A 26234-nucleotide genomic window follows, 5' to 3' on the forward strand; every position below is an offset into this window, starting at 1 on the left:
CAACCATGAATGCAGATGAGCTCAGCTCCACCAGGGGCAGCTCTATCATTAGCAAGATTTATGTTTATGGAATTTGCTCAATTTATTAGGTGAAAGAGATCCAATTGCTTAATGTTCAATTAAATTGTACTTGTCAAGGACAAGGAAGTAATGGAGTCTAAAGTCTTGGCAGGATTTGTGTTTTGCGGGACTCCTGCAACATGAATGCTCTGAGGAAACTTACAGGCCACAGACCAGTCAAGCTCCCTGCCCCCAAGCTTCACCTAAGTGCAGTCACTCCCTGGCTTTTCCATTAGCTTGTGGTTTACTTTAGCCAGACTCTTAACTGAAGAAAGATTTGTGGGGTATGAATGCCAAAAAAATGAAGGATCCCTTTGCTCTCTAAAATCTGGACTCCAAATTTATACACACTTGTGTGGCATAATTTAATACTATTACATGAAAACCTTAAAATTATGACTGATCACTTATGAATATCATAAGGGCTGCCTGAAAGGTCTTCCCCATGTCTTAAGTATCTGGGGCTTTAATACATCATTGAGGCTTACATTTAGGCAATCTCAGAGGAAATTAGCAATGAGGTAACTGTTAATAGTTGATGACACAAGACAGAATGATACACAAAAAGAAGCAAATGGGAGAAAATTTCAACATGTCAATTTTCTAGACTGATCTACTTCATATTTTTCCAACTACCAAAGCAGATAAATCATTCCATTTCCTCGTTTCCTACTCTTTAAGTATCAATCTGGAGAGACGATCTGAGAAGTTCACAATTAGGAAAAAATAAGTATTACAGGTAAGGAATACATTGCTTTCTGTGTTTTATTTTTTACATGAACCCTTTAAGAATAATTTTCAAATAGCACTAAGTCTGTAACAATAAAAGGAGAGCTCATACAACCTGGTAAATGTACTAAATGCTACTGAGCATTTCACCTGGAGATGCTTAATGTTATATTTAATTTATGTTAATTTCATCCCAAAGTCTAAAGAAACCAAAAAAAAAAAAAATACAGGGAAAATAAATTTTTAATATTAAGTCTGAAGTTCATACAACATTTTTATATTGGTAAAAGGAAACAAGACTAGTTGATCTCCAGGGTACTTGGTGTGTGTGTGTGTGTGTGTATATATATATGTATGTATGTATATATGAATGATTCTAAATAAAAAAATTTGACTACAAGGTTGCAAAACATTAACTAACTACCCCTAGGTGCCCTTGCCTTCAGGGGTTTACCTGAATATTTTCAGAATGACTCACAGAGGTCTATCGAAACTGCAAATATGGCCCTTTTCATTCATTTTCCTGCTCAAGAAACTGAAGTTCCAGAGAAATTTAATAACATTTCAAAGGTCAGGTCAGGATAACTTACTAAAATATAAAAATTAAGCCAACTTAATAATGCTAAGCCAAATTATCCTTACCCTTTTAGTTTGAAGCAGAGAAAAACCGTATTATCCGAACCGTAATTCTCAAGGTTAAGAAATAACAGCGACAAACTGCTATATCCATTACCATTTGAAAATCAAGTTCTAGTTACTGTAACACTAAAGGAACACTAACCAGTGTCAGCGTTCATAAACATGAATTCCATTCAGTTGCAGGAAATAAGATCGAAGTGCAAAGGAAAAGACAACTATTTTAATACCCTCTTTAATGTTTTTCTCTTTCATTGCTAGTTACCTTAATCTGAACTGATTCTCCTTTTCTTCTGTTTCCCTTTGAATCTATTTCAAATCGGTTACAATCCTAGCAGCTCCTCTTTCTCGCAGCAATGTCCTTGGCTATCCTGGGTGGGCATGCTGAGATTGTACGATGGGAATGAGAGCTTCTAGGCGGAGCAGTGCACATACACCACAACCGTTCACACAGTTCTACCTGCCATCGAGACTTGAAGTTCAGAAGGAAGCATGAAAAGGTCAGATTGCTTATTTGCTTGTCTTAATTTCCTTACCCTGGCTCCACTAGGACATCATTGTGGTTATTATAATCATAATAAAATTTATTCTCTATTCAGAATATTTTAGATAACGGAGCATGGTCAAATACCTAGCACTTCACTGCAGTACAGCCCTTAGGAAATAAACACTGAATAAAACTGACACCCTGAAGTTCAACAAATGCACATGTCGCCAACTAGTAATCTTTCATGACACTCCCCTCACTTACAGTGATTCTGTAATTGCTGAGGCCACTGAGACAACAGCTTGCCCATTCTCAAAATACAGTTAGTGCTCCAGTTTGTCATCTAGCAAGGTCTGCTGGTGGCCCCTGCCGCCCACCCCTCTCACCCCCACTCACTGACTCCAGGGAACTGGGTTTGGAAGCTGCAGCTTGCTCCAGAACATTCTTCTCAAGTTCTGTCTCCAGCAATTTACCAGACATGGAGTAAACTTTTTCCTCTACCAAGGTTTATTTTCCTTTTTAGGTTCCTTTGCCTTGAGGCAGGCCATGACTACTTGTTTTTAAGCAGTGACTACAATATGATCATATCTTGTTTTTCCTCTAGTGCACCTGCCAAGACAAGGTTTTTTTGAAAGCTCACATTTAAATTTCATTTTTAGCATCCTTCCTCTGATACTGTCCCTCCAAAAGGAGGGACAGTGGCTTCTCATACATTCCTGTCTACTCACCCCCCTGTTCTCAGTCCAGTATCTCTCACTGTTGGGTAAAGGAGGCCCTGACTTACCATAACAGCATTTTCTAACCGGGAGTTCTGATTAAGCCTACAGTGTCCTACCTCCTCCCTGCCTAGCATTCTCCAGCATGTACCTGAGGAAGGAGAAGGGACATTTTGCATTAAACTGAAAACTAAGGCTCTTTCTTAAGAGTGTTTGTATAAGATGATCATGGGGGCTGAGGCAGGTCCACAAAATGCAAGTTTTTTCTTTAACTGGCTCTCAACCTTTTTTCTCTATCCCAGTTGTGATGTTTAATTTTTATGTGTCAACCAGGCTGGCCATGGGGTAATCAAATAGAGTTGGTAAACCTTCTCTGGGGATGTTTTTGGACAAGAGTGACATTTCATATTAAATCAGGAGTCTCCAGTGAAGTAGACCTCCCTGTAAGTGAGGGCCTCATCCTATCATGAAGGCCTGCATAGAACAAAAAGACCAGCCCTGATTTGAGTGAGCATATTCCCCTACTAACACTGGCTCTTCCTGCCTGACAGTGTTTGAACAGGAACCTCAGCTCTCTTTGAAGCTCCTGTGCCTGCAGAGCTTGACTTAACAATGTCTATCGTCACATCCACCAATTTCTTATAATAAGTCAAGCTTTCTCCCATTTGCTTCTGTTTTTCTGGAGAACCCATACCAATAAGCCAGCCTACCTTACAGGGATGGGGGAAGTTTGTTGCCAGCCCAAGCCATCAGTGTGATAAGGAATCTCAGTGGGCTGAATGCATTCTTTTAGAAGAGGGGATGTAATTCTTGAGGGCGGAAAGGGTCACATGCAAAAATGCAAAACATTTTTATCTGTTCTATTACTCCCTTGAGAGACTGCAGTGGAAGATACTGATTATAAAAGCAACATACATGAGAAACACTTGGGGTCCCTAGCTAGCTTGGAAACAACAGAGTATGCTCTGCATCTCCCATGTGCGCTTGTCTTAACTGTCTGATTGACAACTGAATCAGTCCCAAATTTTTCCACCCAGGAATCTCAGCTGGTTTTAAGAGGGCAGTTCTGCAATGATATAACAATGTGCATTAAGCTTAGAATTTTAACACATTTCTATTAACATTTTAGAGGGTTTTGGTTTTTGGCTATTTCACATGTCTGTGTTTTAGAGAAAATTTCACGTACAGGCCTTGTGATTGCTATTTAAAATAAAACTGACTTTAGATTTTAGCATTTTATGTTGAATGAAAATTAACAGACCTTGATTTGTTGCATTTTAAGTTTGATTTGATAGTCATATAAGAGCAGTTTAAATATGACGCATAAAGTATTTGAGAGCAAATCAAATACATAACATTTATAAATTGAGACCATAATATTAGACTTAGGTTAACAGAATTTTGAGAAGAAAGAACTCCACGAGTTCAGTCCCAAAGCACCGGCCCACTTTCCACTTAGAATATCCTGTGTCCAGGCCAGGTAGCAACTCAATGGAGATTTTTAATTTTCCATTACAGTGCATTAACAGCTGCTCTTTAATCATAATGCTTAGGATCTGTGATCAAAATGATAAATGCTTTCACATGCAGAGTATTCATTATAACCTCACACAAGAGTTCTCAACTTTGGATCAAGGATACTAAAGTAACTTGTCCAGGGCAACTGACAGAACCAGAGCCAAAAGCAGACTGCCTGACCCGAAGGCGGGACCACTCAACATGCCTCACATGAAGTATGTTCCAAAGTTATTAGTAACATTTTTTGGAAACATGTTTCTTGGAAAAGCCTTTAAAACCATGACTGCTGAAAGGCCTTTTGCAATTATTGCCCAGTTACAATATTTCTTCAAGTTTAGCCCATGAGTCAAATCCCTGTCTTCCTTCACCTCTCCCAGGGTACACGGGAAACTTCTTACACAGAAGAGTCTGGGAGCATGGAAGAGCCATGCACGGATGTGGAAGAAATCACCAACTAAACTGTTCAAAGACAGTGCCAAATTCTTTCACTTCTGCAAAACCATATAAAAATTAGATTAGCTGTTAGAATATATTCCAAAAAATTTGTCGTAACAAATGGTGCATTTATTAAATAAGAGTATCATGTATACATCTAAATGATACAAGATTTAAATATAAAATATTCTCCTTTAGCAGTACAGCATAACTGCACATTATGTTAGTTTTACAGAACTGAATTTTAATTCACATTTCAATTAAATAAAACCTGTAGATCTGTTCCAAAATGTTTCACATAGTAGGTGCCCATTAAACAATATGTGAATAATTTAGATTGGATTGCAGATCATTTTAAACCATTAAATGTAGAGTGAGAATAATCTATCTCATGATTCAATGGGGTAGGAATGACCCCTGCAAATTCCTTCTATTCCCAGATAGCACAAGCCTACCTAAACCAAAGAAGTTAGATAAGACTGACAATGTTTTATTTTAAGACTATCTGCCTACTTCTAGCCTGCTTATGTTCTTTTCCTCAACAGGCCCTTTTCAAACCCATTTTTTCCTTGTTTAGTCACTCATCCAACACACACAGGAATAGAGTAATGGGTAAAGTGCACCTAATCACCGCCCTTACAGTTTAAATCTTAAACCCTTTCTCAACTGTCATGAGGAAGTCACAGTGGAGGATCAGTTCAACACTGCACATTAATCAGGAGCAAGTTGGGAGAAAGAGTGATCTCTTTTGACTTCTTGCCAATTTCAAGACCTTTTTCTTGTAGCATCTGCTTAGCAATTAAAAAACAGTATTTCTTTTGGATAAGATAAACAAGGAAAAAAAGGGGTAAAATCTTCATTTGCTAAATATGTTTTTCAATTTTTTGTGCATACCATCATTTTCTAAACATGTTACAGGCTTTATTTTAAACTTGAGCATTGGACATCATTCTATGTTAGATTCTACAAATATGCCTCATTTTAAATAGTGACAGTCTACTATTTTACACTCTATGGAAACACCACGATTTTATTAACCAGTTTCTTATTGGAAGAATTGATTCTGTAATGATCACAATTATCTTCCTGTCACTCAACTATATCTGTAGGATATGCATTACTAGAACTAGAATTTTTTATTAATTATATATCTCTTCAAACTTTACTCCAGCAAAACTAACAGTACCTATGCCTCTACACTTAGATCAATATTAGTTTTTACTTAAAATATTTTCCAAGTTCCTTTATGGCACTTCAGTTTCCTTAGGGACTTTCTTCTTTTAAACATCACCCTCACCTTCCTAGTCTTTCATCAACCTACCTCAGAGGTTAAAACACTTGTGCTGCACTATTTCATGTCACCAATAGGTGGCATGCTCACAACGCACCAGGAGGTTCTTCAAGCCATTTTTCTAAACTTCAAAATTTCAGATCAATTAATAATAATTTGGTGATAGGCATGGTAACGTATATTTGCCTTAAAACAGACAATGCTGTAGACCAATAAAACAAAAAAAAATTTCCATTAAGGCTATAAAATCTTTGTTCAAATTTACTTACAATAACCTATTTATTTTGATAATTTACTCACCAAAAGTTGTTTTAGCAAGATAACCACATATAGTGGGATTTTTGGGTACTTTACATGTGTTCAAATGTGTCTAATTTTCTTTCATTTGCAGACCACAAATTTTCATTTCTACGAGATAATGGCAACCTATATACCTTGTAACTCAAAGGCACATTTTCAAGTTTATACTCTTGAGAGTAGCAAGACAAAAACATTAAAAATTCATTTTAGACAACTGTTACACATCAACAACAGTTTTGTTTCCTGGTAATTACTGCCTAGCTGTAATTCATTTCTTTATCAAAGATATATATGTACATTCATCAAATACACTTTTTCACATCTACCTATTATGCCTACTAGCTTGCTAACTACTCGGAGAAGAAACCAGCTGTAATTTGGCTAAGCTGATTGCTTACTTGACAACTGTAGTTTTTTACTTTGTACACAATACATGAAACAATGTAAAAACCTAACCTTTAATTATTCACTTTGTTACTCTTTGTTCTAAAGGACACTATTTATCCAAGCCAAACTTCCAGGCCTCAGGGAGAGAAGACTAGAGTAACAACCATGGAGAGAGTAGACCCTGTAGGCAGAAAACCTGGGTTTCAACCCGTCACTGTATGTGAACCTGGCAGGTCATGATCTTCCTGTGCCTCATTTTTCTTCCAGAGAAAGGTAATTAGACACCTACCTCATAGGATAACTTGGAGAATTAATAACTTTTCAGAAAGAAAGCATTCTAATAGTGTCTGACACTGTGCTCTATGCATGCTAGCTAGCTCTCTGGATTTTAAAATCATGATAGTGGAGACACAGGAAAATCTAGTTACAGAAAACCTGCATTCCACTAAACTCCATATCCACCAAAGATGTCAAATACTAGTGTCCCTAAGATTCCCTTCCAGTGCATCACTGAAAATTCCCAGAAAGATCAATGACCAACCTCTCACATTTATGATATGTTTTTTTTTTCCTGACTTGGTTTTCTAAACAGTTTTTCTCTCCAAGGCTGGCATGATAAATAGCTCAAATCTGTAGGTCCTCCCGAAGCCGGTCAGCCCCCCTCAAAACATTCTCAGAACAGATAGCCTTAAAGGGCATTATAAAAGGGAAAGAAGAGGAAAAGGAGCAGGAGAGGTGGAATGTAGCCTCCAGAGGTTGAAGGAGGGGAGGCTGTTAGTATAGGATCACTTCAACACATCATCCACTACTGGATCTCAAAGCTTCTCCTAGTGATGGGAGTCTGGCCTCCAATGATTTTAGCTGAGGATTACAATGGGATTCTGAGTAGTCCCTGAACTATACTGAATTCTACAACTATGCAATTGTCCCCATGGGAAATTACCCTGGCACCATCTTCCACCTGCTACTCATTTACCCTGCCTGGGGTTACCAATTCACAGGTGCCACCTACTTCAGAGAACACTATTTAAGCTGCCACTCCTACTTCCTTCACCTACCAGTCTTCTCAGATGCAGTTGCTGCCTTAGCAAGAATAAGTGCCCATGACCTATTGGACCATACGTGTGAAAGTCTACCCCAGAGCCAAAGCTTTACTTTACGCTGGATTTTAATGCTCAAGCTGATGACAAGTGCTGCGATTTATTTTTTTAAAATTCCTCAAGCACTGTTTCCATCAGTAACTAATTGTTCCCCACAGCAGTGCTGAATTCCTAGGGAACTGGAAGATTCCCTGCCTGACAGGTTGGGATTAATTCAGAGCTTATATTAACAAGTTCACAATGTGGTCCTTTCTCAACTATCAAGACAGTCATGAACAGCACACTTAAAAGGTTCAATGACAAATGATGAACAGAAAGTTTTAAAATTCACATTTCTTTGCTCCTCTTTGAAAAAAATGTAACATTATTGTTAGTTTTAACAAAATAAGTCAGATGCTGATAGATGTCTCTAGAATCCGGCTGGTGCCATCTGAAGACCAGCGGCAGCCACTATTAGGAATACAGACTCTTGCCCAACTCCTTCCATCTAGGAACCTGAATCTTTTATTTTTTGTAAGAACTTCAGGGTTTTTTATAATTGACATGCCCACTAATATTTATGAATCAGTAGTCTACAAAAGAAAGTTCTGTATGAGAACAACCACTTCTGCATTTGTCCATCCTCAATTCACGTTCAGATGATCTTAGATAATTGTATATTTAAGATGCTTGGAATTTAGCTACATCTGAAAATGCATGTCATCCAAGTGACCTAACAGTGGTCGCCAGAGCAGCTAGCACCTTCTGAATACTTACACGTGACAAGCACTATTCTAAGGGATTGCACATTTATGCTTAGAAAGAGTAGTTTTCAAAGTGTGTTCCCTGGAACCCTGAGGTCCCGCACAGATACAAAAACCTAAGTAGTTTTCACTTCAACCAGGCCCACCAGCATCTTTGATGTTAATGAATTTATATATTGCAAGTTAAAATAATTGGTCAAAGATTACCACTGTTTAAAAGAAAGATTTTAAACTACTGATTTTGACTGTACTAGTGAATCTTGTTGGAGAATTTTTAAGAGCTGTGCCTATATAAGGAGTGTAGCAATATTAAACTGTAAAAACTTTGGCATGTGTTACCATTTTTCTCTGATACCCCATCCTCTCCCCAAAATATTACACAGCATGAATTTGTTTTTAGAAGATATGTTAAAAATGATTTGGAGGCAATATTCTAAAATTCATTCTTAATCACAAAGTACCTAAATATTATTTTTTAAAAAGCCATCAGATTTGATTTGATTTTTAAGGGCACTGCCATGTCAAATTCACAAGTAGTAAATACTTAATTGCTCAAGATCCGAATGGGTCAGAATAAAATGCAACACACGCAAACTTTTGTAAGGGAATCTCCATCACAACAAGCCTACCATAACCGAATGTCAGGCTTCTACACAGTATGTACACCACTGCTGCAAAGCAGTCAGACACAAAGTCCAGCAAAGAAAATGAGCAACATTCATGATAAACAACTCACTGACAAATACAAATCCCATATAAAATGAAAATTTCCAAGTGAGTCTTTTCATCCCTGTGATAACAATTTTAAAGACAGAATACTCAGCACTGGGTATGAGGAAAGAGGCATATATCAAACACTACCAGTATGAGTGTAAATTTGCACAATTTTTTGGAGAGTAATAGAATAAATTTAAAGAGCATGTTCTTTCGAACCATGGATTAACCATTTGTAGGAATTTTCTTCCTGAGGCACTCCACAAGTATTGGTAAAATACATGAAATCCACAGCAGGGTTGTTTATAAGAAGAAAATCAAGATTGGGCAGGAGAGGAAATGCGGTCAGGAACACCAACGTCCAGTACTGGAGGTGACTACAGAGACCAGAGTATAATAAAACAGTCTCTGCCATCACTGAAGCTCGCCATTATTCATCAGTTGCAAGACACTGTGAGTTGTAGATGTGTCTTGATATAACATAGTTACAATGTGAAAAAAGCGGCTTATTCCACATGAGATACACTTGGGTGTTCAAGAGAAACACAAAGCGTGCCTTGGACCGATGATTAAGATTTCGGCTTTCAATACTCTCTTAAATAGAATTATGCTAATAGCTACTATGAATACATGACAACTGGGAGGAAAAAGGTTTGGATGATAGAAACCAATTGTTAAGGGTGAACATCTTTAAGTCTTGCAACTGATGAATTATGGAGCTCAATTGAGATGGGGTAGGTAGAGAGGGACAAAACACCTTTGGTTAATTATTTAGAATTATTTTTGAAAAGAGGAAACAGTAAAAGTGACTAAGGAAAAAGATTTGTGATATGTCAGCGCTATGAGAAGGTGACATGCACCTCCAGAGACAGCAGTATAAAGGAATCATTATTCCACTCCCTGTGCTCCTGCCCTAAGTACACTCACCCGGTCCTGACAACAACCCAAATAGGCAGACAGTCATGTTCCGCTCTACAAGGAGGGGGGTATGGGGTGGATGAAGGAGGGGGGCAGTTGGGGGTGGAGGGGAAGGTATAGGTTATTTTTCCTGAGTCACAGCTGCTGTGGGCAGCTCTGGATTCCAGACCCAGTCTGTCTGGCCCCAGAAACCACCCTCTTTCCATTTCTGGGCTACTTCTGACTGCCATCTATTTCTTTGTGCATTTGCTCTATTTTTGCTATTCATGTCCTTTTTATAGCACTTCAAATTGTTTCCTTTTTAATGCCCCATTGATTTTATTCCCAAGCTGAAAAACTGAGTTACTAAATAGTTTGAAAACTGTACTCAGATTAACTAAAATTAATACAATTTGCTCTTTTCAAGTAATTCTTCCATTATGGACCATTCCGGGAATTTTCATTATAAACTCCTTCACAGTATACCGCAGTGTTTTTATAGCTTTAGCAAAGCTTTTTACCGTCAAATACAGAAAGATAGAGAAACATTCTCAAGGGGCTTTCCTTTCATGAGCAGTCAGGAAGACAGAGGCCAGCTGTTTACAATCAAGTCACCGAGCTGGCCAGCCTGGCCTGCGCACCTTCCAGTGCCCTCCACTGTGAGGACAGGGTTACCACCGAGAACTCAGCACATCATGCTTTGCCCATTTGGCCCAAGGTTTATTAGCCCCAGATTTAAAAGTTGAATGCAACTCGTTCAAACCTCTTCCTTGATTATTCTAACCCTTTCTTATCGCCTCACAAAAGAAACTGACCAAAAACAACCATTTGAATCTTGACCTCTGACAATTATAGCCTCTAACACTATTTTACTCTAAGCAGAAACAATCAGACATGAAGATTGTTGGCAGCGAATATCAGAAAATAAAAATTCTAAACCCCCCGGGCACCAATTGCTGTCATACTATGCTTCTATGGGTCATTTTTAAATCATTCTTTGGAGAAACAGAATGAGGTTTCTAATGTAACAACAGGGTCTGGATTGGGAGGCAAGTGCGGGTTGGATGTTTATGCAGTCATGCTCTTTCCCCTGCTACAGACACATCCCTCTGAGGAAAGTCACACATCAGGAGTGAGGGTGAAGATATAGAAGAGAATTGCTAAGATTTCAAGGAGACCCTGTCGCCAAAGGCCTCCAGCAGGAGTGAGAAAGGGCTCACCTGAGTCTTTCATGGGGCAGAGGGCACACTGCATGCCCCAGGCCTCTCCGTACAAACAGCAGCACTCGGTGTACGTGGTCTGCTTGCCGACGAGGGGCCGGCTACACACATACTCCTCGCTCAGATGCTCCCAGCACAGGTCTTGGTAGACATCAGTTTCCTCAATTTGTTCTGTCAGGGAAGACAAGGTTCCATGACAATTGCACTGTTATTCCTAGTTCATAAACATTGGAGGGAGCCAGGGACTGTCAAAGTTTCCATCCCTATTTCTAACAGTGACTTTCCAAGTATAAGTCTGAAGCCAGCCTGGTCTTTCCATGGACCAAACCTCAGTCATCTCAAACCCAATGATCCCTCTAAATGACTGGGTGTCATTCCATCAGCTGAAATCCAACCTGCCCATCATGTTCCAATTAAATCCTTCCCTCTATAGCTTCCTACTGTGCCCATGCCCCCCAAAATCTTGCATGTCTTTCAAAGACCTGATGGGCTTTTTATTCTTTTAGTCTTTGCTTTTGCACATTCACCCCTCTGTAAAATCCTGCCATTTCCTCCTACATAACTTTTTTTGAACTCATGCTTTCTCACCAATTTCATCTGCCAGAGCCCCAGAGGTACTGACACTTTATCCTAAAGTGCTCCGTTCTAACCTTTCTGCCTTTCAACTGATTTCGCCCAAAGGAGACTTCGGACTGTGATGATGCACTGATCACTTATGTCAATCATCAGCGGTATAGCACTTCACTGGGGGACACACAGGCATCCAGTCAGTGGGCTTCAGGACTCTCCACTAGCTTGGTGCCTGCCACCCTCTGTTCCATCCAGCCTCATCTGCATCCTTCAGTCCAGTCAAGGAAATTTAATTCTCTTTCCCTGAACTTATACCCTCCTCAGCTGCCTTTGAGGGTTAAGTGTGATGAACAAACAGTTCTGTCATCAGCTCAGCCACCCTCTATACTATTGCCCACTAAATGGGTATATTCAGGGTATTAAGTCTCCCAGACACAGACAATGTGCATCTTATAATTTCTCTTCACATCTTGTTTTAATGATCTCAAAATTACGCAAGGAATCACTTTTCTACTTTCCAATAGCTCACATTTCAATTGAAAGGAAAACCCTGTGGCATTTATTTGGATGTAGACTTGCATCTCACATCCAAACATACCATGTGATTCAGTTGGTCGTATACATCTTTTTTCTGAAGCATCCAGGACCAGCGGATGGGTGCAGAAGCAGTTATAAGAGCCTTCTGTATTAACGCATTGACCATCAATACAACTGTTGGGGTCTTGACATTCATCCATATCTTAAAAGAAAAAGAAATTTAAAGACACTAAGCATTCAGTTGCTTCTCATACACTTACCAAACTACACACTGGTGAATTTAGTGCACATTCCAGAGGCTGCCACACTTTAATTAATTGCACATAATCCAAAAAGAGAATGTGGACTGGAAAAACAACAGTGCCCCTGATGCTGACATTAAATAAGGATAAAGAAACATTTGGGGACAGGATATACCAAGAAATTTAAGATAAAATGCCTCTTTTCTGATCGTTTTTAAATTATTTCCTTTTGCTAAGTTTTTCTGCCTATGGTACATGGTTTTCAGCTTAAGCATTAAAGACTTGGTCAGTTTTTAAAAATGACTTTCACTTGTTTGATATGAGTGATGAAACAGGAGATTTCCCAGACCAAAGGAACACTTCAGTTATGCCAGTGACCTGAATTATAATTCCACATTGAATATTAACTCTTTGTTTGAAAACTATTCAAAGAGTGGCATCAAGGTTTTCTTAAGTCTTGCTCATGAAAAAGATCATTAAAACATTTATAGGGGCCTCCCTGGTGGCGCAAGAGGTTAAGCATCGCACTATTAAGCAATCCGAAGCCTCTGCAGCACAAGTTCAATCCCCGGCCAGGCAGGAAGCAACCCACATGGCACAGCAGACCTCTCCTGTCTTGCCCGCTGCTCCCCTCAGCAGCGTACTTGGGTCTATCTGCCTGTTCTGTTCCCCGGTCCGTCTCCGGTGAATCCTCTTACCTACCCCCATCTCTGGCCTGTATCCCAGCTCTTGGATGCATAAATAAATCTTCAAAAAAATTATAGATCTTTCTAACACATGATTTAGATTCAAAATCTTTTACTACACAGAAATACTTATTTTTTCCCACCTATTCAATATATTTTAACAGCATACCACACTGTATCCTCTTAAAACCTACCAAAGCACTGCAATTTTACAGGGTCGTAGTACGTTCCCTGCTTACAGTAGCATTCATAACCAGGCTGAGTGTTCAAACAGAAGCCATTTTTGCAAATTTCTTGTCCAAAGAGTTGGCATTCATCTGCATCTACGGGGAAAATTGGAGAAATAGATAAGCTTTGCTCTTTCAGTTAAAAAGAAGAATGTAACTAATGTTGGGCTCCAAGTTTGATATTATAGTATTGATATTCCAAAAACCTTAAAGATACAGCAACATAAAATTCAAGTCAGGCCTAATTCTCAGATGTAGAAAAACATTCAGTCTTGTCTGTGACATTTAGAGAACAGTGAGCAAAACATCAGCAGAGATGTAATTGTAAATATGGTTTCTGGGAGGTTGATTTTATATCTGTTGAAATAGTCTGTGGATTCCAAAATGGCACCAAAAATATTCTCTGAAGAATTTAACTTTTAAAGAAATATGCCTTTCTATAAATGTGTATTTTGGCCCACTAATTAGTTGAGATGTAGAAAACTTGCAAGAGTTTGATGGAACTTTATGAAAAATCTGTCTTAGTGACAGGACAAGTTGCTGAGGGAGCTGGCAAGCGCATTCCTGCACAGAATCTGGAGAGGTTACGATCGTCTCCAAACTCCAGTGAAGCTAATGGTAAACGGGACTAATAGGGCCATCAGCCAGATAAGATTGAAATAACTGAACAAGAAAAATTCATGTAGAGGCCTCAGAGGATGCTCAAAAAAGTGTTATCTATTGCTTTTATGCAGTTAGTAATAGCATTGCTCTAGCATTTTAGGACTAATTCATCCTCACTAAAAAAAACTGGAGACCCCACAGATAATTGCTTAACTGACAGAGCTAGAATATGGCAAAGCCAAGTCCATTAGATGTTTGTTTGGATTTGAATCTAATCTAATCTTCCAACCATTTACAGCCCCAATTATATAGAGCAAGAAGGAATTTATTTTCATATAAAAGAAAGGATGGTTTTATGGTGAAATCAAGACTTCATTCTATAATAGGAAGCAAGATTTAACTAGATCCCTGTAAAAACATAGTATATATGTGAGTTCAAAACTTATTCAACACATGCTAAGTCTTCTTTCTATTTAATTGGCCTAAATCATAGATATATTTTTAAAAAACATATGGACTTTCTTATCTGGCTACTGAATTATACCATATTATTAAAACACTAGTTTTACAAAACTGTGTGGGCAATCAAAATACATTCCAACCACTTATCAGTTTTCAATATTCAAAAAACATACAGGAAAAAAATTACTTTGTACATAAAGGGTGTTCAATCTCTCCATTATGTTGAAAGTGAGTAATAAATATGAAAATGCTCATACATATGGTTTAAATGTCACTAAAAAGGCTGCATATTTATTTTGGAATTACATACTATTAGCATTAAGTATATAAAACACATTTACTTTTGTTCTTTTCCATGCTGTATCATGAATCTGTGGCCATGAATAAAAAGTTCTAGCTATAACAGAAAGAGCTACAGAGAAGCAAGGATCTTTGCTTTGTTGACCATAAAGACCAACATGATGATCAAACTTCTATGGTGCTAATTTACATGATTTCCGATATACCTCTGGAATAAAATAATGTATTTATTAAGTACCTACTAAGGACAGAATTTTGTGTTAAGTACTTTCACATATGGAATCGCATTTAGTTCTCAAGACAACTTGAGACATCATTCCTATTACAGAGATGAAGAGATGGAAACTCAGAAGGTTAAATGGCATCCCACCCTCATACAGCTTAATGTTCCAACTCTCCAGCCATAGCTCCACAGAGTCCACTGGGGCCTTCTAGTGGAGAAGCTAAAGGTTTTGTGATGAAGTTTCCATGGATCAAAGGAACACCAATTCCATGCAACCGATGCTATGCTTTAGCTTGAATCGGATAGAACACACACACTTTGCAAACTCATTTCCACTTGATTCTTACCTTTATAGTTCTCACCACCAATGTAAGACGGTTCTCCAGTGGGGACAAAACCTTTCCCCCTAGGACACATTTCAGTGAATTCAGCTGATTTTAGGAAAGAAAAAAAAGGTTGAATAATGAAAAAAAAAATCAACATTTCCATGAATGTTTTCTTCAATTCAGTTTTGACTTTTCAGATGCAGTAATTTTAAAACACATTTTACCATCTAATTCAGCCAAATAATTTAGTACAATCTCATATTATGGTTTAGGTACAAATCCAATAACTTCATACATCTACCAATGATTTTTTAAAAACCTATAATTCACACATATTTCATTTGCCCATGTTTTACTTGATATTACGTCTCATTTCTCCATTACTATGGTTTCTGCTATTTTAAAGGTTTCATAAGAATCATTCAAGCAAATTCTTAGCTAAATATACAAACTCAAGTTATGGACAATGCTCTGTCATTGTTAGAAAAACAAGATTGGTTTTCATTTAAAAATGAAAACTGATTAACCTTTCTGCCAATTTGGGACCCCACTAGAAGAGTATATTTTGTAATGGACAGAAATTTAAGAATTCATATTGAGGTGAGATGAGGTGATGTAGCTCGCTGTAAGGTCATCTCATCTCCACTGGACTGTGGCAGGTAACCAGCAATTGTCATTCAAGGCTTAATGCAGTGACCAAAGTGGGGACATTCCAAGAGCCAGGGGCACATGATCGGACACCACTTAGTCGGTTCTTACCAGTCCCCACGACCGGGCAGGGGAAGATCTCACAGTTATCTCCCCAGCCAGCACCAGATGTACAGCAGCATTCTTGTTTGGTGACATTAGCGGCCAGCACGTTATCACAGAGACTGGCATCATTTAGATTATAGTAGCATTCTTTCTTTTCTTCTCTTGGTTGATCTACATCTAAGTCTGAACAGACAGGAGAAAGATGAGAACAAAACCCACCCACTTTCACATAATACTAGAAAGGATGTGATCCCATTAGAAGTCAAAGAACAAGGCCTATATGTGACATAACAAGGCACAAAACGCAACGGGGTAAAAGATAGACTGAATGTGCCAATGGTGTTTCATTTCCAGAACACTGCTTTCCATTTTCAGGGTCAGATTCTTCCACTTTAAGATTAAAATGTACTTGAATTCTGAATTTTGGTGGATTTCTAACATACCCCCAGAGTGTAAATCTGTCAAAATCATTTCCTTTTACGTTAACCAATTACTTTATTCTTGTAAATTTGGCTGTGAGTACAGTTTCCATATATGCTTTCTTGCCAAACATAGGACCATTCTTTAGTGAGCCATAACACCTACTTAAGTCAATGAAAATTTTCCCCCACACTTGACCAGAGATGAGGGGCCACACATAATACTTAACTCTTAGGTGGTTAAATGAATCAAACATGCTTCCAACATTTTCTCAACAGGACAAAGCAGAAGACGGAGTCCATAAAATAACCTTTCGTTACTGAAAATCTAACTACGTCAATTGTTGCAAGTGTATGACTTTGAATGAAATCATGAGTGCCAGCTAAGGCCCAGGATACATTTCTAGGTTGAGTTTTAGTTTTGGCTCAACTGTGTCCTGTAGGAGACAGAATCCAAGTGATAGGAGAGAACACAAATATGAGAACAAAACCCACTCACTTTCAGATAATACTAGAAAGGATGTGATCCCATTAGAAGTCAAAGAACAAGTTTCAGCTTTTAAGAAATGATCAGTATTTTGTGGCTGAATTTGAAGTCATCTAATTCCCTTCACTACCATATGCTATAAAGTTCAAATTGCTGCCTATGATCCAGTTAGAATTAAAGAGTTTTTCATTTTATGTTAAATAAAAAGCTGACACCTGCCATCACAAAACTAATGAACTCTAATGAATTCTAATGACCTTGTTTAATTAGAACTCTGCTGTTTCCAGATCCCTGGACCCAAAAATCTATAGTAACAAGGGAAAGCATTTGCCAGTGGTGATAAGACTTCATATCAACATTGACCATTTTTTTGAAGTTGGTTTGAAGTAATTAGGAAAATTGTAATCAGTTATTTTCATAATATCTTTCTATATATTTTGGCAGGATCAGGCTGACTGTGAAAACTTGATTAATATTCCAAATAGCACAGATGTTTTTTAAAAAGGAAGGTCATAAAATTCTACTAAAAAAGCAACCTCTCTTTTTTTCCTCTCATGGCATGAAAAGCAGGCAAAGCGATGAACAAATCAATTATGTAAATATTACTCTCAAAATAGAGTATCAATGAGAATGCCAAGGATGTTTCATATACTTGATTCTGGCTCATTCTCAAATTCTTCTGTCCTTGGCTGATTTCAGTTTGGGTTCTTTAGTGTTAACAGCTAATGACAAGATGCTGATTCCTAGGGTGCAGTTTATCAGTTTTAAATCTTTGTTTTTCTGTGAAATTGAATAAAATCAGGCACATCCCTGCTCTCATCACAGTTTTCAAGTGTGTGAAGGACAGATCTGTGCTTTTATCTTCTCTCACAGAACAGACCTCCACCAATTCATTCTCTTTAGGAGGGGCTCCAAGCTCTTAGATACAGAATTAATGGGGACACTAATAATATCATCTAATTCCCTTCCCTACCATACGATAATAATTTTAATTATCAAATTAATCATGAAAATTTAACAAACTTTCCCCTAACACTTGTGAATACATTGACAGTCTATTACTATTAAAAATTGTGTTCAATTATTTTATAAAGTTGACCTAAAATGCAACTGAATGATTCATTTCTAAATGAAAGTATTAAAAATATAAGCCAAGTAAGCAACACAACTAGAATTTGTAAACCAAATTTACCGTTTGCATGAAAAAGGGGTTCAGTGATCTTTGTTTTTTTCCTTATGCACAAAGTTGTATGTGATGATTTCTGTTACACAGTGGAATATCATAGGTTATCAATGAAGACTGCTATATACATAGGTAATCAAAAACTACAGTCTTCTGAGTCAATGCATGTAAAAATTATATATGTAACACTATATCTATATAATATACGTAAGTACACTTACAAATACTTATATCTATATTTAAGTATATATATGTGTGTGTGTGTGTGCATCTGTAAGGTATATATACATTACTTATAAAGATATATAAGTATAAAACTATATATATGAAGGTACATAGCAACACTTTTCTACAATACTCCTTATATTCACAACATAGAAACTAAGAAAAGAAACACAATTATCTTTGCTTCTTTACTTTTTCTTTGGAAGGAAACTCAGGCTATTGCATAAGGGAAACAATCAATAACATCATTGTATTATTCCAGTTTTATACTGGATGTTACAAGTTTTGCTCTTATTTTCTTTCCAAGCAGTTAGAAAGTTCAATGTTTACACAGCTGAAATTGCAGGCTAGTCAGGCCCTCATCTGTATTTGGAAAGAGATGTAAATTCTTTTTTAAAAATGGGTCCACAAAGGTCATTCTGTTGAAAAACTACAATTTCCCTATCTTCCTAACCTTTAAATAATTACCTACCTGGCACATTTTTCCACTGGGGGAGAACTCTGGTCAGTAAATAATCTGTGATTTCTTTAAAGAATCTATATGAATTTAGGTCATTGCTGCTTGGAATAGAGGGTTTCCATTGGGAATCAATTGTAAAAGATCAAATCAATGTTTATAGAAAGTGTCAAGCATTAAAAGGAATACATTTTCTTTAGCCTAAACATTTTTTATTAGGATTAGCCATACCTCACATCTTGTGCCATGGACTTCTAAGAAATAGGCTACTTCCCCAGTATACCAAATTGGACTTTTCACTTTGTTTAGGAGGGTGGCTTAATATCTGTGTATAAGCAGCCATTGAGTATTTGAATAGCAAAGGGAACTGCTTGATCAGTGAGTCTGAGACCATTTGCATGTGCTTCTAGATTCTTACAGAGGTCTTTCCATGTGATCAGAGAGTAACCCCACAAGATGGGTGGTGCAGGTTATAAAGCTTCTTTACTTTATGGAAGAGAAAACCCTAGTTGGATCCAATGTCCCGAGTCTAGTGCTCTCCCTGAATGTCTTCTGAAGAGCTCAGCTCTCAACACTGCAGCTGACGTGAGTCTGCTTTATCTTTTCAGTTCTTTTTTCTCTTTGAGACAGAAGGGGATGGGGCCACAGATAAACACTGCTGGTGTGGCGGTTAGCAACACGGAGCATAGAATGCATTCTCCTCCCTTGCTGAGTAGGAAGGAGAGGGGCTGAGCTGCAGGCACAGCTGTACAGCCCTTTCTGGAAGCTCTTTCCCTTCTGGCTGGTCAGGTGGAAGAGGGCGTATTCGAGGATTGTTTTCCCAAACATGTCTAATCTTAAGTTTGCTGTTGGGGTGAGGAAATCTGGAATGTTTTTGTTTTGTTTTGTTTTGTTTTGTGGTTAAAGCAGACCCGAGCATTCTAGATGAGCCTTTGTCTTTACTTTCACTTTCCATCTGCACTGTGTTCTGAGCTAGTCCTCCCCAGACCCTCCTGGGATAGTCAGGATTATGACAGTGACCAAAGAGTAATGTCATAAATACCTGTGAGCAAACAGTGCCCCCCAAGGAAATGCTCGCTGTTGTCCTAAAAAGGACATCAATCTGTGAGTGCATACCAGTTCAGTAAATTACTCTCAACAGAATTATTCAGGAAGCTTTATTCTCTTCTTTATTTCTAAAATCACCACCGTCACTAATGTTTTATACCAACCCATGCTTTTGTGAGAAAGCAAATTTTAGTGTAACATCCTAAGAAGGGGTAAAAGAGAAATTGAAAATTCATTTATTTCCTTTATTTGACAGTTTTCTCATTCAAAGACTTGGCAGATGAGAAGTATGTGTGTGTCAAGTGGAATTCAGGAGAAAGACATTGGTGAGTTTCAGAAAATGAGCAGGAACATAGGAATACAAATAAAAAGGAAGGCTAAAAAAGTGATGATTTGGGATGGCAAAATATATGAAAGAAGTCAAAATGAAGGTTAGAAAGCAAAGCACAGAGGAAAAAAAGACTTGGAAAGAAGACTCCTACACTGTTCTCCCCATGCCTAACGAGGGCTACTTGGTCAGGTCATGAGGTGCTGGCAGAACTGCAGATGGTGGGCACCTAAGTCACACTGCACAGGGATGGAGTGGGCAAGGTTATCAAGGAGGGCTGCCTGGAGGAGTTGACATTTGAGCTAAGTTCTTAGAAATCAAAAGAAACAACTGGCCAGCAAATAAGGGGAAGAAGAGGAGTATAAAGTACAGCTGTACTGGGATCTGTGTGGTCCACAGAAAGAATCACATACTTCTTTAGAAAGCCTGAGGGGCGGGGCAGGGATAACCTAACCAGTGAAGAGTGATAACTGTGCTTCCAGGTTGTTGGGCTAGAGGACAAGCCAGGCTGTGTTGGAATAGAGTCACCTCTTAAAGGCAGTTAAAAGGCAGGTAATAAATACTTGCCAGATTTAAAGAAAGGAGAAGCAAAGCAGGCAGACAATGGGGGCCAGAAGGGAGTCCTGGAAGCAGGATAAGGCACCATGAGGAAGAAACACTAGGAAAGAGCTCACGGACGCAGCAGGGCCAGGAAGCAGGAGCAGAAACAGGAGGCCACAGCAGCCTGCACACGGACGCGCCCACCATGGGAAGCCATGAAAGTGGCCGCCAGAATAGAGCCCCCACTGGAGGGATGCATGAAATGTCTGGGAATGTTGACAAGGAAATACACAAACCATCCCACTTCAGGCCTGTTTAGAGCAAATTCTAGGCTCCAGAGTATAGTTCTGATAAAATAGTGTGAGTATATTTTGTAGAATTAAGAAGATAAAAAACAGTTTGAGTCTGTCACTTTGATGTCAGTTCATTACAGTATTGACATCTCTTTATTACGAACTCATTATTTTATTTTATTTTTTTAAAGATTTATTTATTTATACAAGCACTGGGTGCAGTCAGAAGCGCGGGAGGGTGAGAGAATTCACCAGAACCAGAGCAGGGAACAGAACAGGCAGAATAATGAAGTACACTGCTGAGGGGAGCAGCGGGTGGCAGGAGAGGTCTGCGCACCATGTGGGACCCTTGCTGGCGGCCAGGGATTGAATCGGCGCTGCAGAGGCTGCGGGCAGCTTCGCAGCCCAGTGCTCAACTGCTGCGCCACCAGGGGAGGCCCAAACTCATTATTTTAATAAAAGTGCTATTTTAGATACTCTAGTAAGCAGAACATTTCATGAAAATAACAGCACCATTTAGTATACTCTATCTTCTTTGAATACGGGAAGAAATCTGACCCAGTTTTTTTTTTTTTAGACAAAAGAGCGTATTTTCCTAAGCTTTACCTACACTTATGGTGTAGCTCCATTACAAATACACAATAAGACCTCAGGAGTTTTATGACATTTTACAATGTTTGCATTCTAAATACTGTGGTCTCGCCATCTTTTTTTTTTTTTTCTCCTACCCAGGGTCTTTTTTTCCAATCAGAAATTATTTTTAAAAACTCTTTCGATGTTAATTTATTTTACAGGTTAACTAAGCACACTGAAAAAAAAAAGCCCTACTCTGCCAAATACAACAGTTGAACTGATATTATATGTGGTTTCCTGCCTTTAAAGAAAAAGGTACACACACAAAACCTGCAGTGGCCCTTGCTAAGGAAGACAGAACTGTTTGAGTTCCACTGTCAGAGTCCAGAGACCAGTGTGCACACACATCCCCTAAAAGCCGGGAAATGTTTGTGCTTTTGCTTCACTAGTAATTTAACTCAAGCACATAGAGGAACAATTTGCCCTACACAGAATGTGAATAGATAATTCCTCATTCAAGTGTGGTCCAACTATATCGTTAATACAAAGAATAATTGTTTTTCTTCTACAGAATTAACTGGGAGTAGGATGGATGGGGGCATGAAAGGAACACAGGCTTGAATGTGGAGGGGCGATTTGACACCACCATGACCCCAGGCCAGCCTGTGCTCAGCTAGCAGCGGGTTAGGTAGGTGGCAGCAGTGCAAAGAGGATTAAGACACAGAGACTTAACTGCCAACAACATTGTTTAGCGAGGAGAGGGACAGAATCTGTAATTCCTTCTTGGGGACCTGGGAAAAGTTTGGTATCTTGGTAACTTCTGAGATGACTTTTAAAGGTTTGAGTAAGATTTCAAGAAAAAGAGGCCTGTAAGAAGAGTAGAAGGTGGGCCTCCCCTGGTGGCCCAGCAGTTGAGTGCTAGGCTGCGAAGCTGCCAGCAGCCTCTACAGCACCGGTTCGATCCCTGGCTACCAGCGAGAGTCCCACATGGCACACATACCTCTCCTGCCGCGCCCGCTGCTCCCCTCAGCAGTGTATTTCGTCAGTCTGCCTGTTCTGTTCCCCGCTTTGGCTCTAGTGAATTCTCTCACCCTCCCGTGCTAATGACTATACCCGGTGCTGGTATAAATAAATAAATAAATCTTTAAAAAAAAAAAAAGGAAGAAGAAGAGTAGAAGGCAGAGGAGTTGGGGTAAGGCCGTCGCGGGAATATGTCTATCTGGGGCGCAGCAGGCAAGGCTGGGCTAGAGGGTCGGTGCGTGGAGCGTGGAAGATGGAGTTTTGAAGGTTGGTTAAGGTAGAGAGGATCTTATTGCCCTGCTAAGAGATTTAGACTTCATGCTACAGGCGGCAGGGAGCAGTTGAAAGTTTTAAGGAGGATTTCAAACCAGATTTATGTTTCAAAAACAAACCGGCAGCAATGTGAAGGGAAGTAGAAAGGAGAGGCAGGGGTGCGGACTAGAGGCTGCTTGCTGCCAGGATCTGGGTGAGAGGTGCTGAAGACTCCCCCTGGGAAGTGGTTACAGGGGGGCAGGGAGAAGTTGGAGGCCAGCATGAAGGCAATATTAGAGGGACATTACAATGGCACAAATGGGAGGGCAGGAAAAGTATTGACTTCAGGATTTCCCATATTGCTGTCTGGCAATAATGAGGGAACACCAGGAGATGAACAGGTTGGAGAGGCAGTCGTGATTAGCTTGGGTCTGTATAATTTCAGGCAGAGATGCTTGCAAAACACCCAGGTAGAAAGGGCCAATAAGCAGCTGGAGGAAACAGGAGTATGGTGCTCGGGGGAGAGGTGGAGGCAGAAGATACTTACTTGGCAGCCAACCCATGTGATTGTGGTTGATTCGGAGAAGAGGGTGAAACATCCCAGGAAAACAATAGAGTCAAAACATGCCACTCCCTGGGTCGTTATTATTTAAGGAATGGGCAACAGAAGAGAATGAGACGGAAAAAGACCAGTCCAGGAGGTAGGAGGATTCGGGGAAAAGATTTCCTGAAATCAAAGGGAAAAGGGAGGAAGGGAGATGAGAAGCCATTGTCAGTTGTTTCAAAAGAGGCAGCCTGAGATGAGACCGCTGGTTTGAGCACAGAGATCGCCCAGATTGGGGTTTGGGGATAGACAGAGGGAGGGAGGGAGGGCCATTTCACCAGGAAAGGGAGTCTGTGATTCTGTTCTCAGTGTGCTGAGGCTCAAAGGGGAGACATTCCGTGCAGGCAGGGGGAGAATGGGTGTCCCTTCCAAGAATTAAAGTTAACAAGGCGACAGATTATCTCTGCATGGTGACACCGCATGGGATTTTCTCTTTTATATTTTTTTCATATTTGCCCAGTTTCTAGGATGAATATGTATTATTTAATAATGAGAACAAAACAGAGAAATCAAATGAAAAGTAAGCCAACTTTTAGAAGAATTTAGTGTTAGGCGGTCCTTAGCCTTGAGAAGTAGAACAGTGTCGTGAAAGGACCAAGGTCCCTGTGCCAATTCTGCCCAGCAGTGGCCGTCTAACCCTAAGAAATGGTTTCAGCATACAGATGCTTCTCTCCGGTCTGGGTTTCCTTCCGAGAACAAAAGAGCCATGTTGGAAAATCACTAAGTTGGTTTTAAGATCAAGAAGTCTAGGCTCAAGCTCATGATGTCTGAATAAGCTCTCAAATATACTAGAGAAAACTGATAGTTAAGGAAACCTTATAAAGCTTCATGTTAAAAGATATTTTATAATACCAATATTCGCTCCAATGTATGTGTTTTATAATGTTTGGTCTTGTTTTATTGGCTTTACTTAAAGCAAGGAACACCTACATCGATGATAATATATATGTATATATTTAATTGTGTTTTTTGCTATATGTTCTGTTTTAAAAATAAAATTTAATTCTTACCACAGAACCTTCTGTGTGCACCAATCAACGCAGAGAACAGCGTTTTGTGGGTAAGGACTTAAGGTCACAGTTGCCAAGACTACATATTTACTGCTTCCTTTAGAGTGCCCAAAGACATAAAGTTTTTATTGAGCAATTATCACAGGCACTGAGGAAATAAAAGCTCCAGACTGTATTTCATATCCATACCCTCTCACATGTGATGAGTGGTCTGGAATGGACATTTTTTAGTTATTTCTGTTTTCAGATGCTTTTAGGCAATGTACAGCAATGTAAATTAGTGGCCAAAGGCCCAGGCGGTGAAAAACATTAGACCAGATCTAAAAAAATCTACATCAGAGCCAAGCAGCAGCTTAGAAATAAAAATCTTAGGCCACTAAAGTTCAAGAATACCTTAAAGTCCACCAGGAACAGTCTCCTGCTGGAAGTGGGTGCTTTGGGCCACGTGTATCACACCTGCCTCTAGGGAAACACCCAAAATATCATGAGGCAGTTACTACTGATGAGCTCCACTTGGGTACTGGGGCGCTCTGCACCCGGATCTGAAACCTGCCTTTCTGACGTGCACGGCAGCCCAGACCTATCCTCGGTCTGCTGCCACGTCAGGTCTCACTACTCCTTGTTGGAATGTCAAATGTCCTGAGGAATTGCATTTGTTTTTGTTTTTTACAGACAAGTGAAAATATTACAGCCTCTATAACAAATTTGCTTTCCCTTTCCTAACTCCTAATTCTACTCCTGATACTACTCAGTAAGGATGCACTCTCAGCTGTTCCTATGTCTTGTGTGGGATGTAATTAATTTGAATCATTGATTGAAAACTTTAAACTTGATGCAGTGTTTTGTCTCTGTGTAACAGCAGATCTTTCAAATGGTGTACAATACAGTTTTTTTTTTTCTTTCAGTGTTCTATTTTTTTTAAATTATGGTAACATTGGTTTACAACACTGTATATGATATAGAGGTATAGGATTGCATCCCTCATGTGATACAGTTTTAATTGACCTCCATTAACTAACTTGTCAGACTAGCTGATAATTGCTGGCCCTGGGAAAATCATCCTGGGCAATGTGCATGGCAGGCCAAATGTTCACAGTTCAGCAGCCATTCTGGGGTAGGTTCACACACTTCTATTCTTACAGGTTGAGCAGGGTGCCGACTGCGAATCAGCTAGATTTATTTTCAAACATTCTGCATCAGTGTGTGGAATAATGTGGAATAATGCAATTACATAATTAAAAGTATATAAACTACTAAATTATGAACATGAGTAAACTGGTTGTTTCTAGGACAACATAAAGTTTTAGAAAGACTAAAGCAGACTCAGTAAAAAGAATGCTATCAAGTTAGGTGTAGATAAGACAACTGTAGAAAACTGAGAAAAACCGTCAGAATCTAGAGGGATTTTTTTTCACACATTTACTTTGCAGAGACTTTTACTTCTTACTCAAAGTGGGCAGTGTAGATAAATATGTAACCGTTATAATTTATGCAAGATCAGCCATGTGGGACTCTAAGAAAACTGGCCCCTTCTTCGAAGATTGGTGAATGAGTATACATTTATATGCTTTAAGTTAAAATTTAAATACTTAAGAGATAGATCTTTTTCATGATTTCTGGGTTTAGTCACCTTT

The 26234-nt window shown here is 39.0% G+C and overlaps 1 protein-coding gene across 1 annotated transcript in view; it reads right to left on the reverse strand.

The window, feature by feature from the left end:
* Nucleotides 1-26234, reverse strand: part of LTBP1 (latent transforming growth factor beta binding protein 1) — a 333365-nt gene that overhangs the window by 11365 nt on the left and 295766 nt on the right. The window contains 5 exon segments of the mRNA XM_037528248.2: nucleotides 11234-11404; nucleotides 12402-12542; nucleotides 13463-13591; nucleotides 15431-15514; nucleotides 16169-16345. Of these exon segments, the coding sequence (XP_037384145.1) occupies nucleotides 11234-11404; nucleotides 12402-12542; nucleotides 13463-13591; nucleotides 15431-15514; nucleotides 16169-16345 (702 nt within the window).

The sequence above is a fragment of the Talpa occidentalis genome, unplaced genomic scaffold (genome assembly GCF_014898055.3).
Source record: "Talpa occidentalis isolate TD23 unplaced genomic scaffold, MPIMG_talOcc4v2.1 talOcc4.5, whole genome shotgun sequence".
NCBI classification, from domain to species: domain Eukaryota; kingdom Metazoa; phylum Chordata; class Mammalia; order Eulipotyphla; family Talpidae; genus Talpa; species Talpa occidentalis.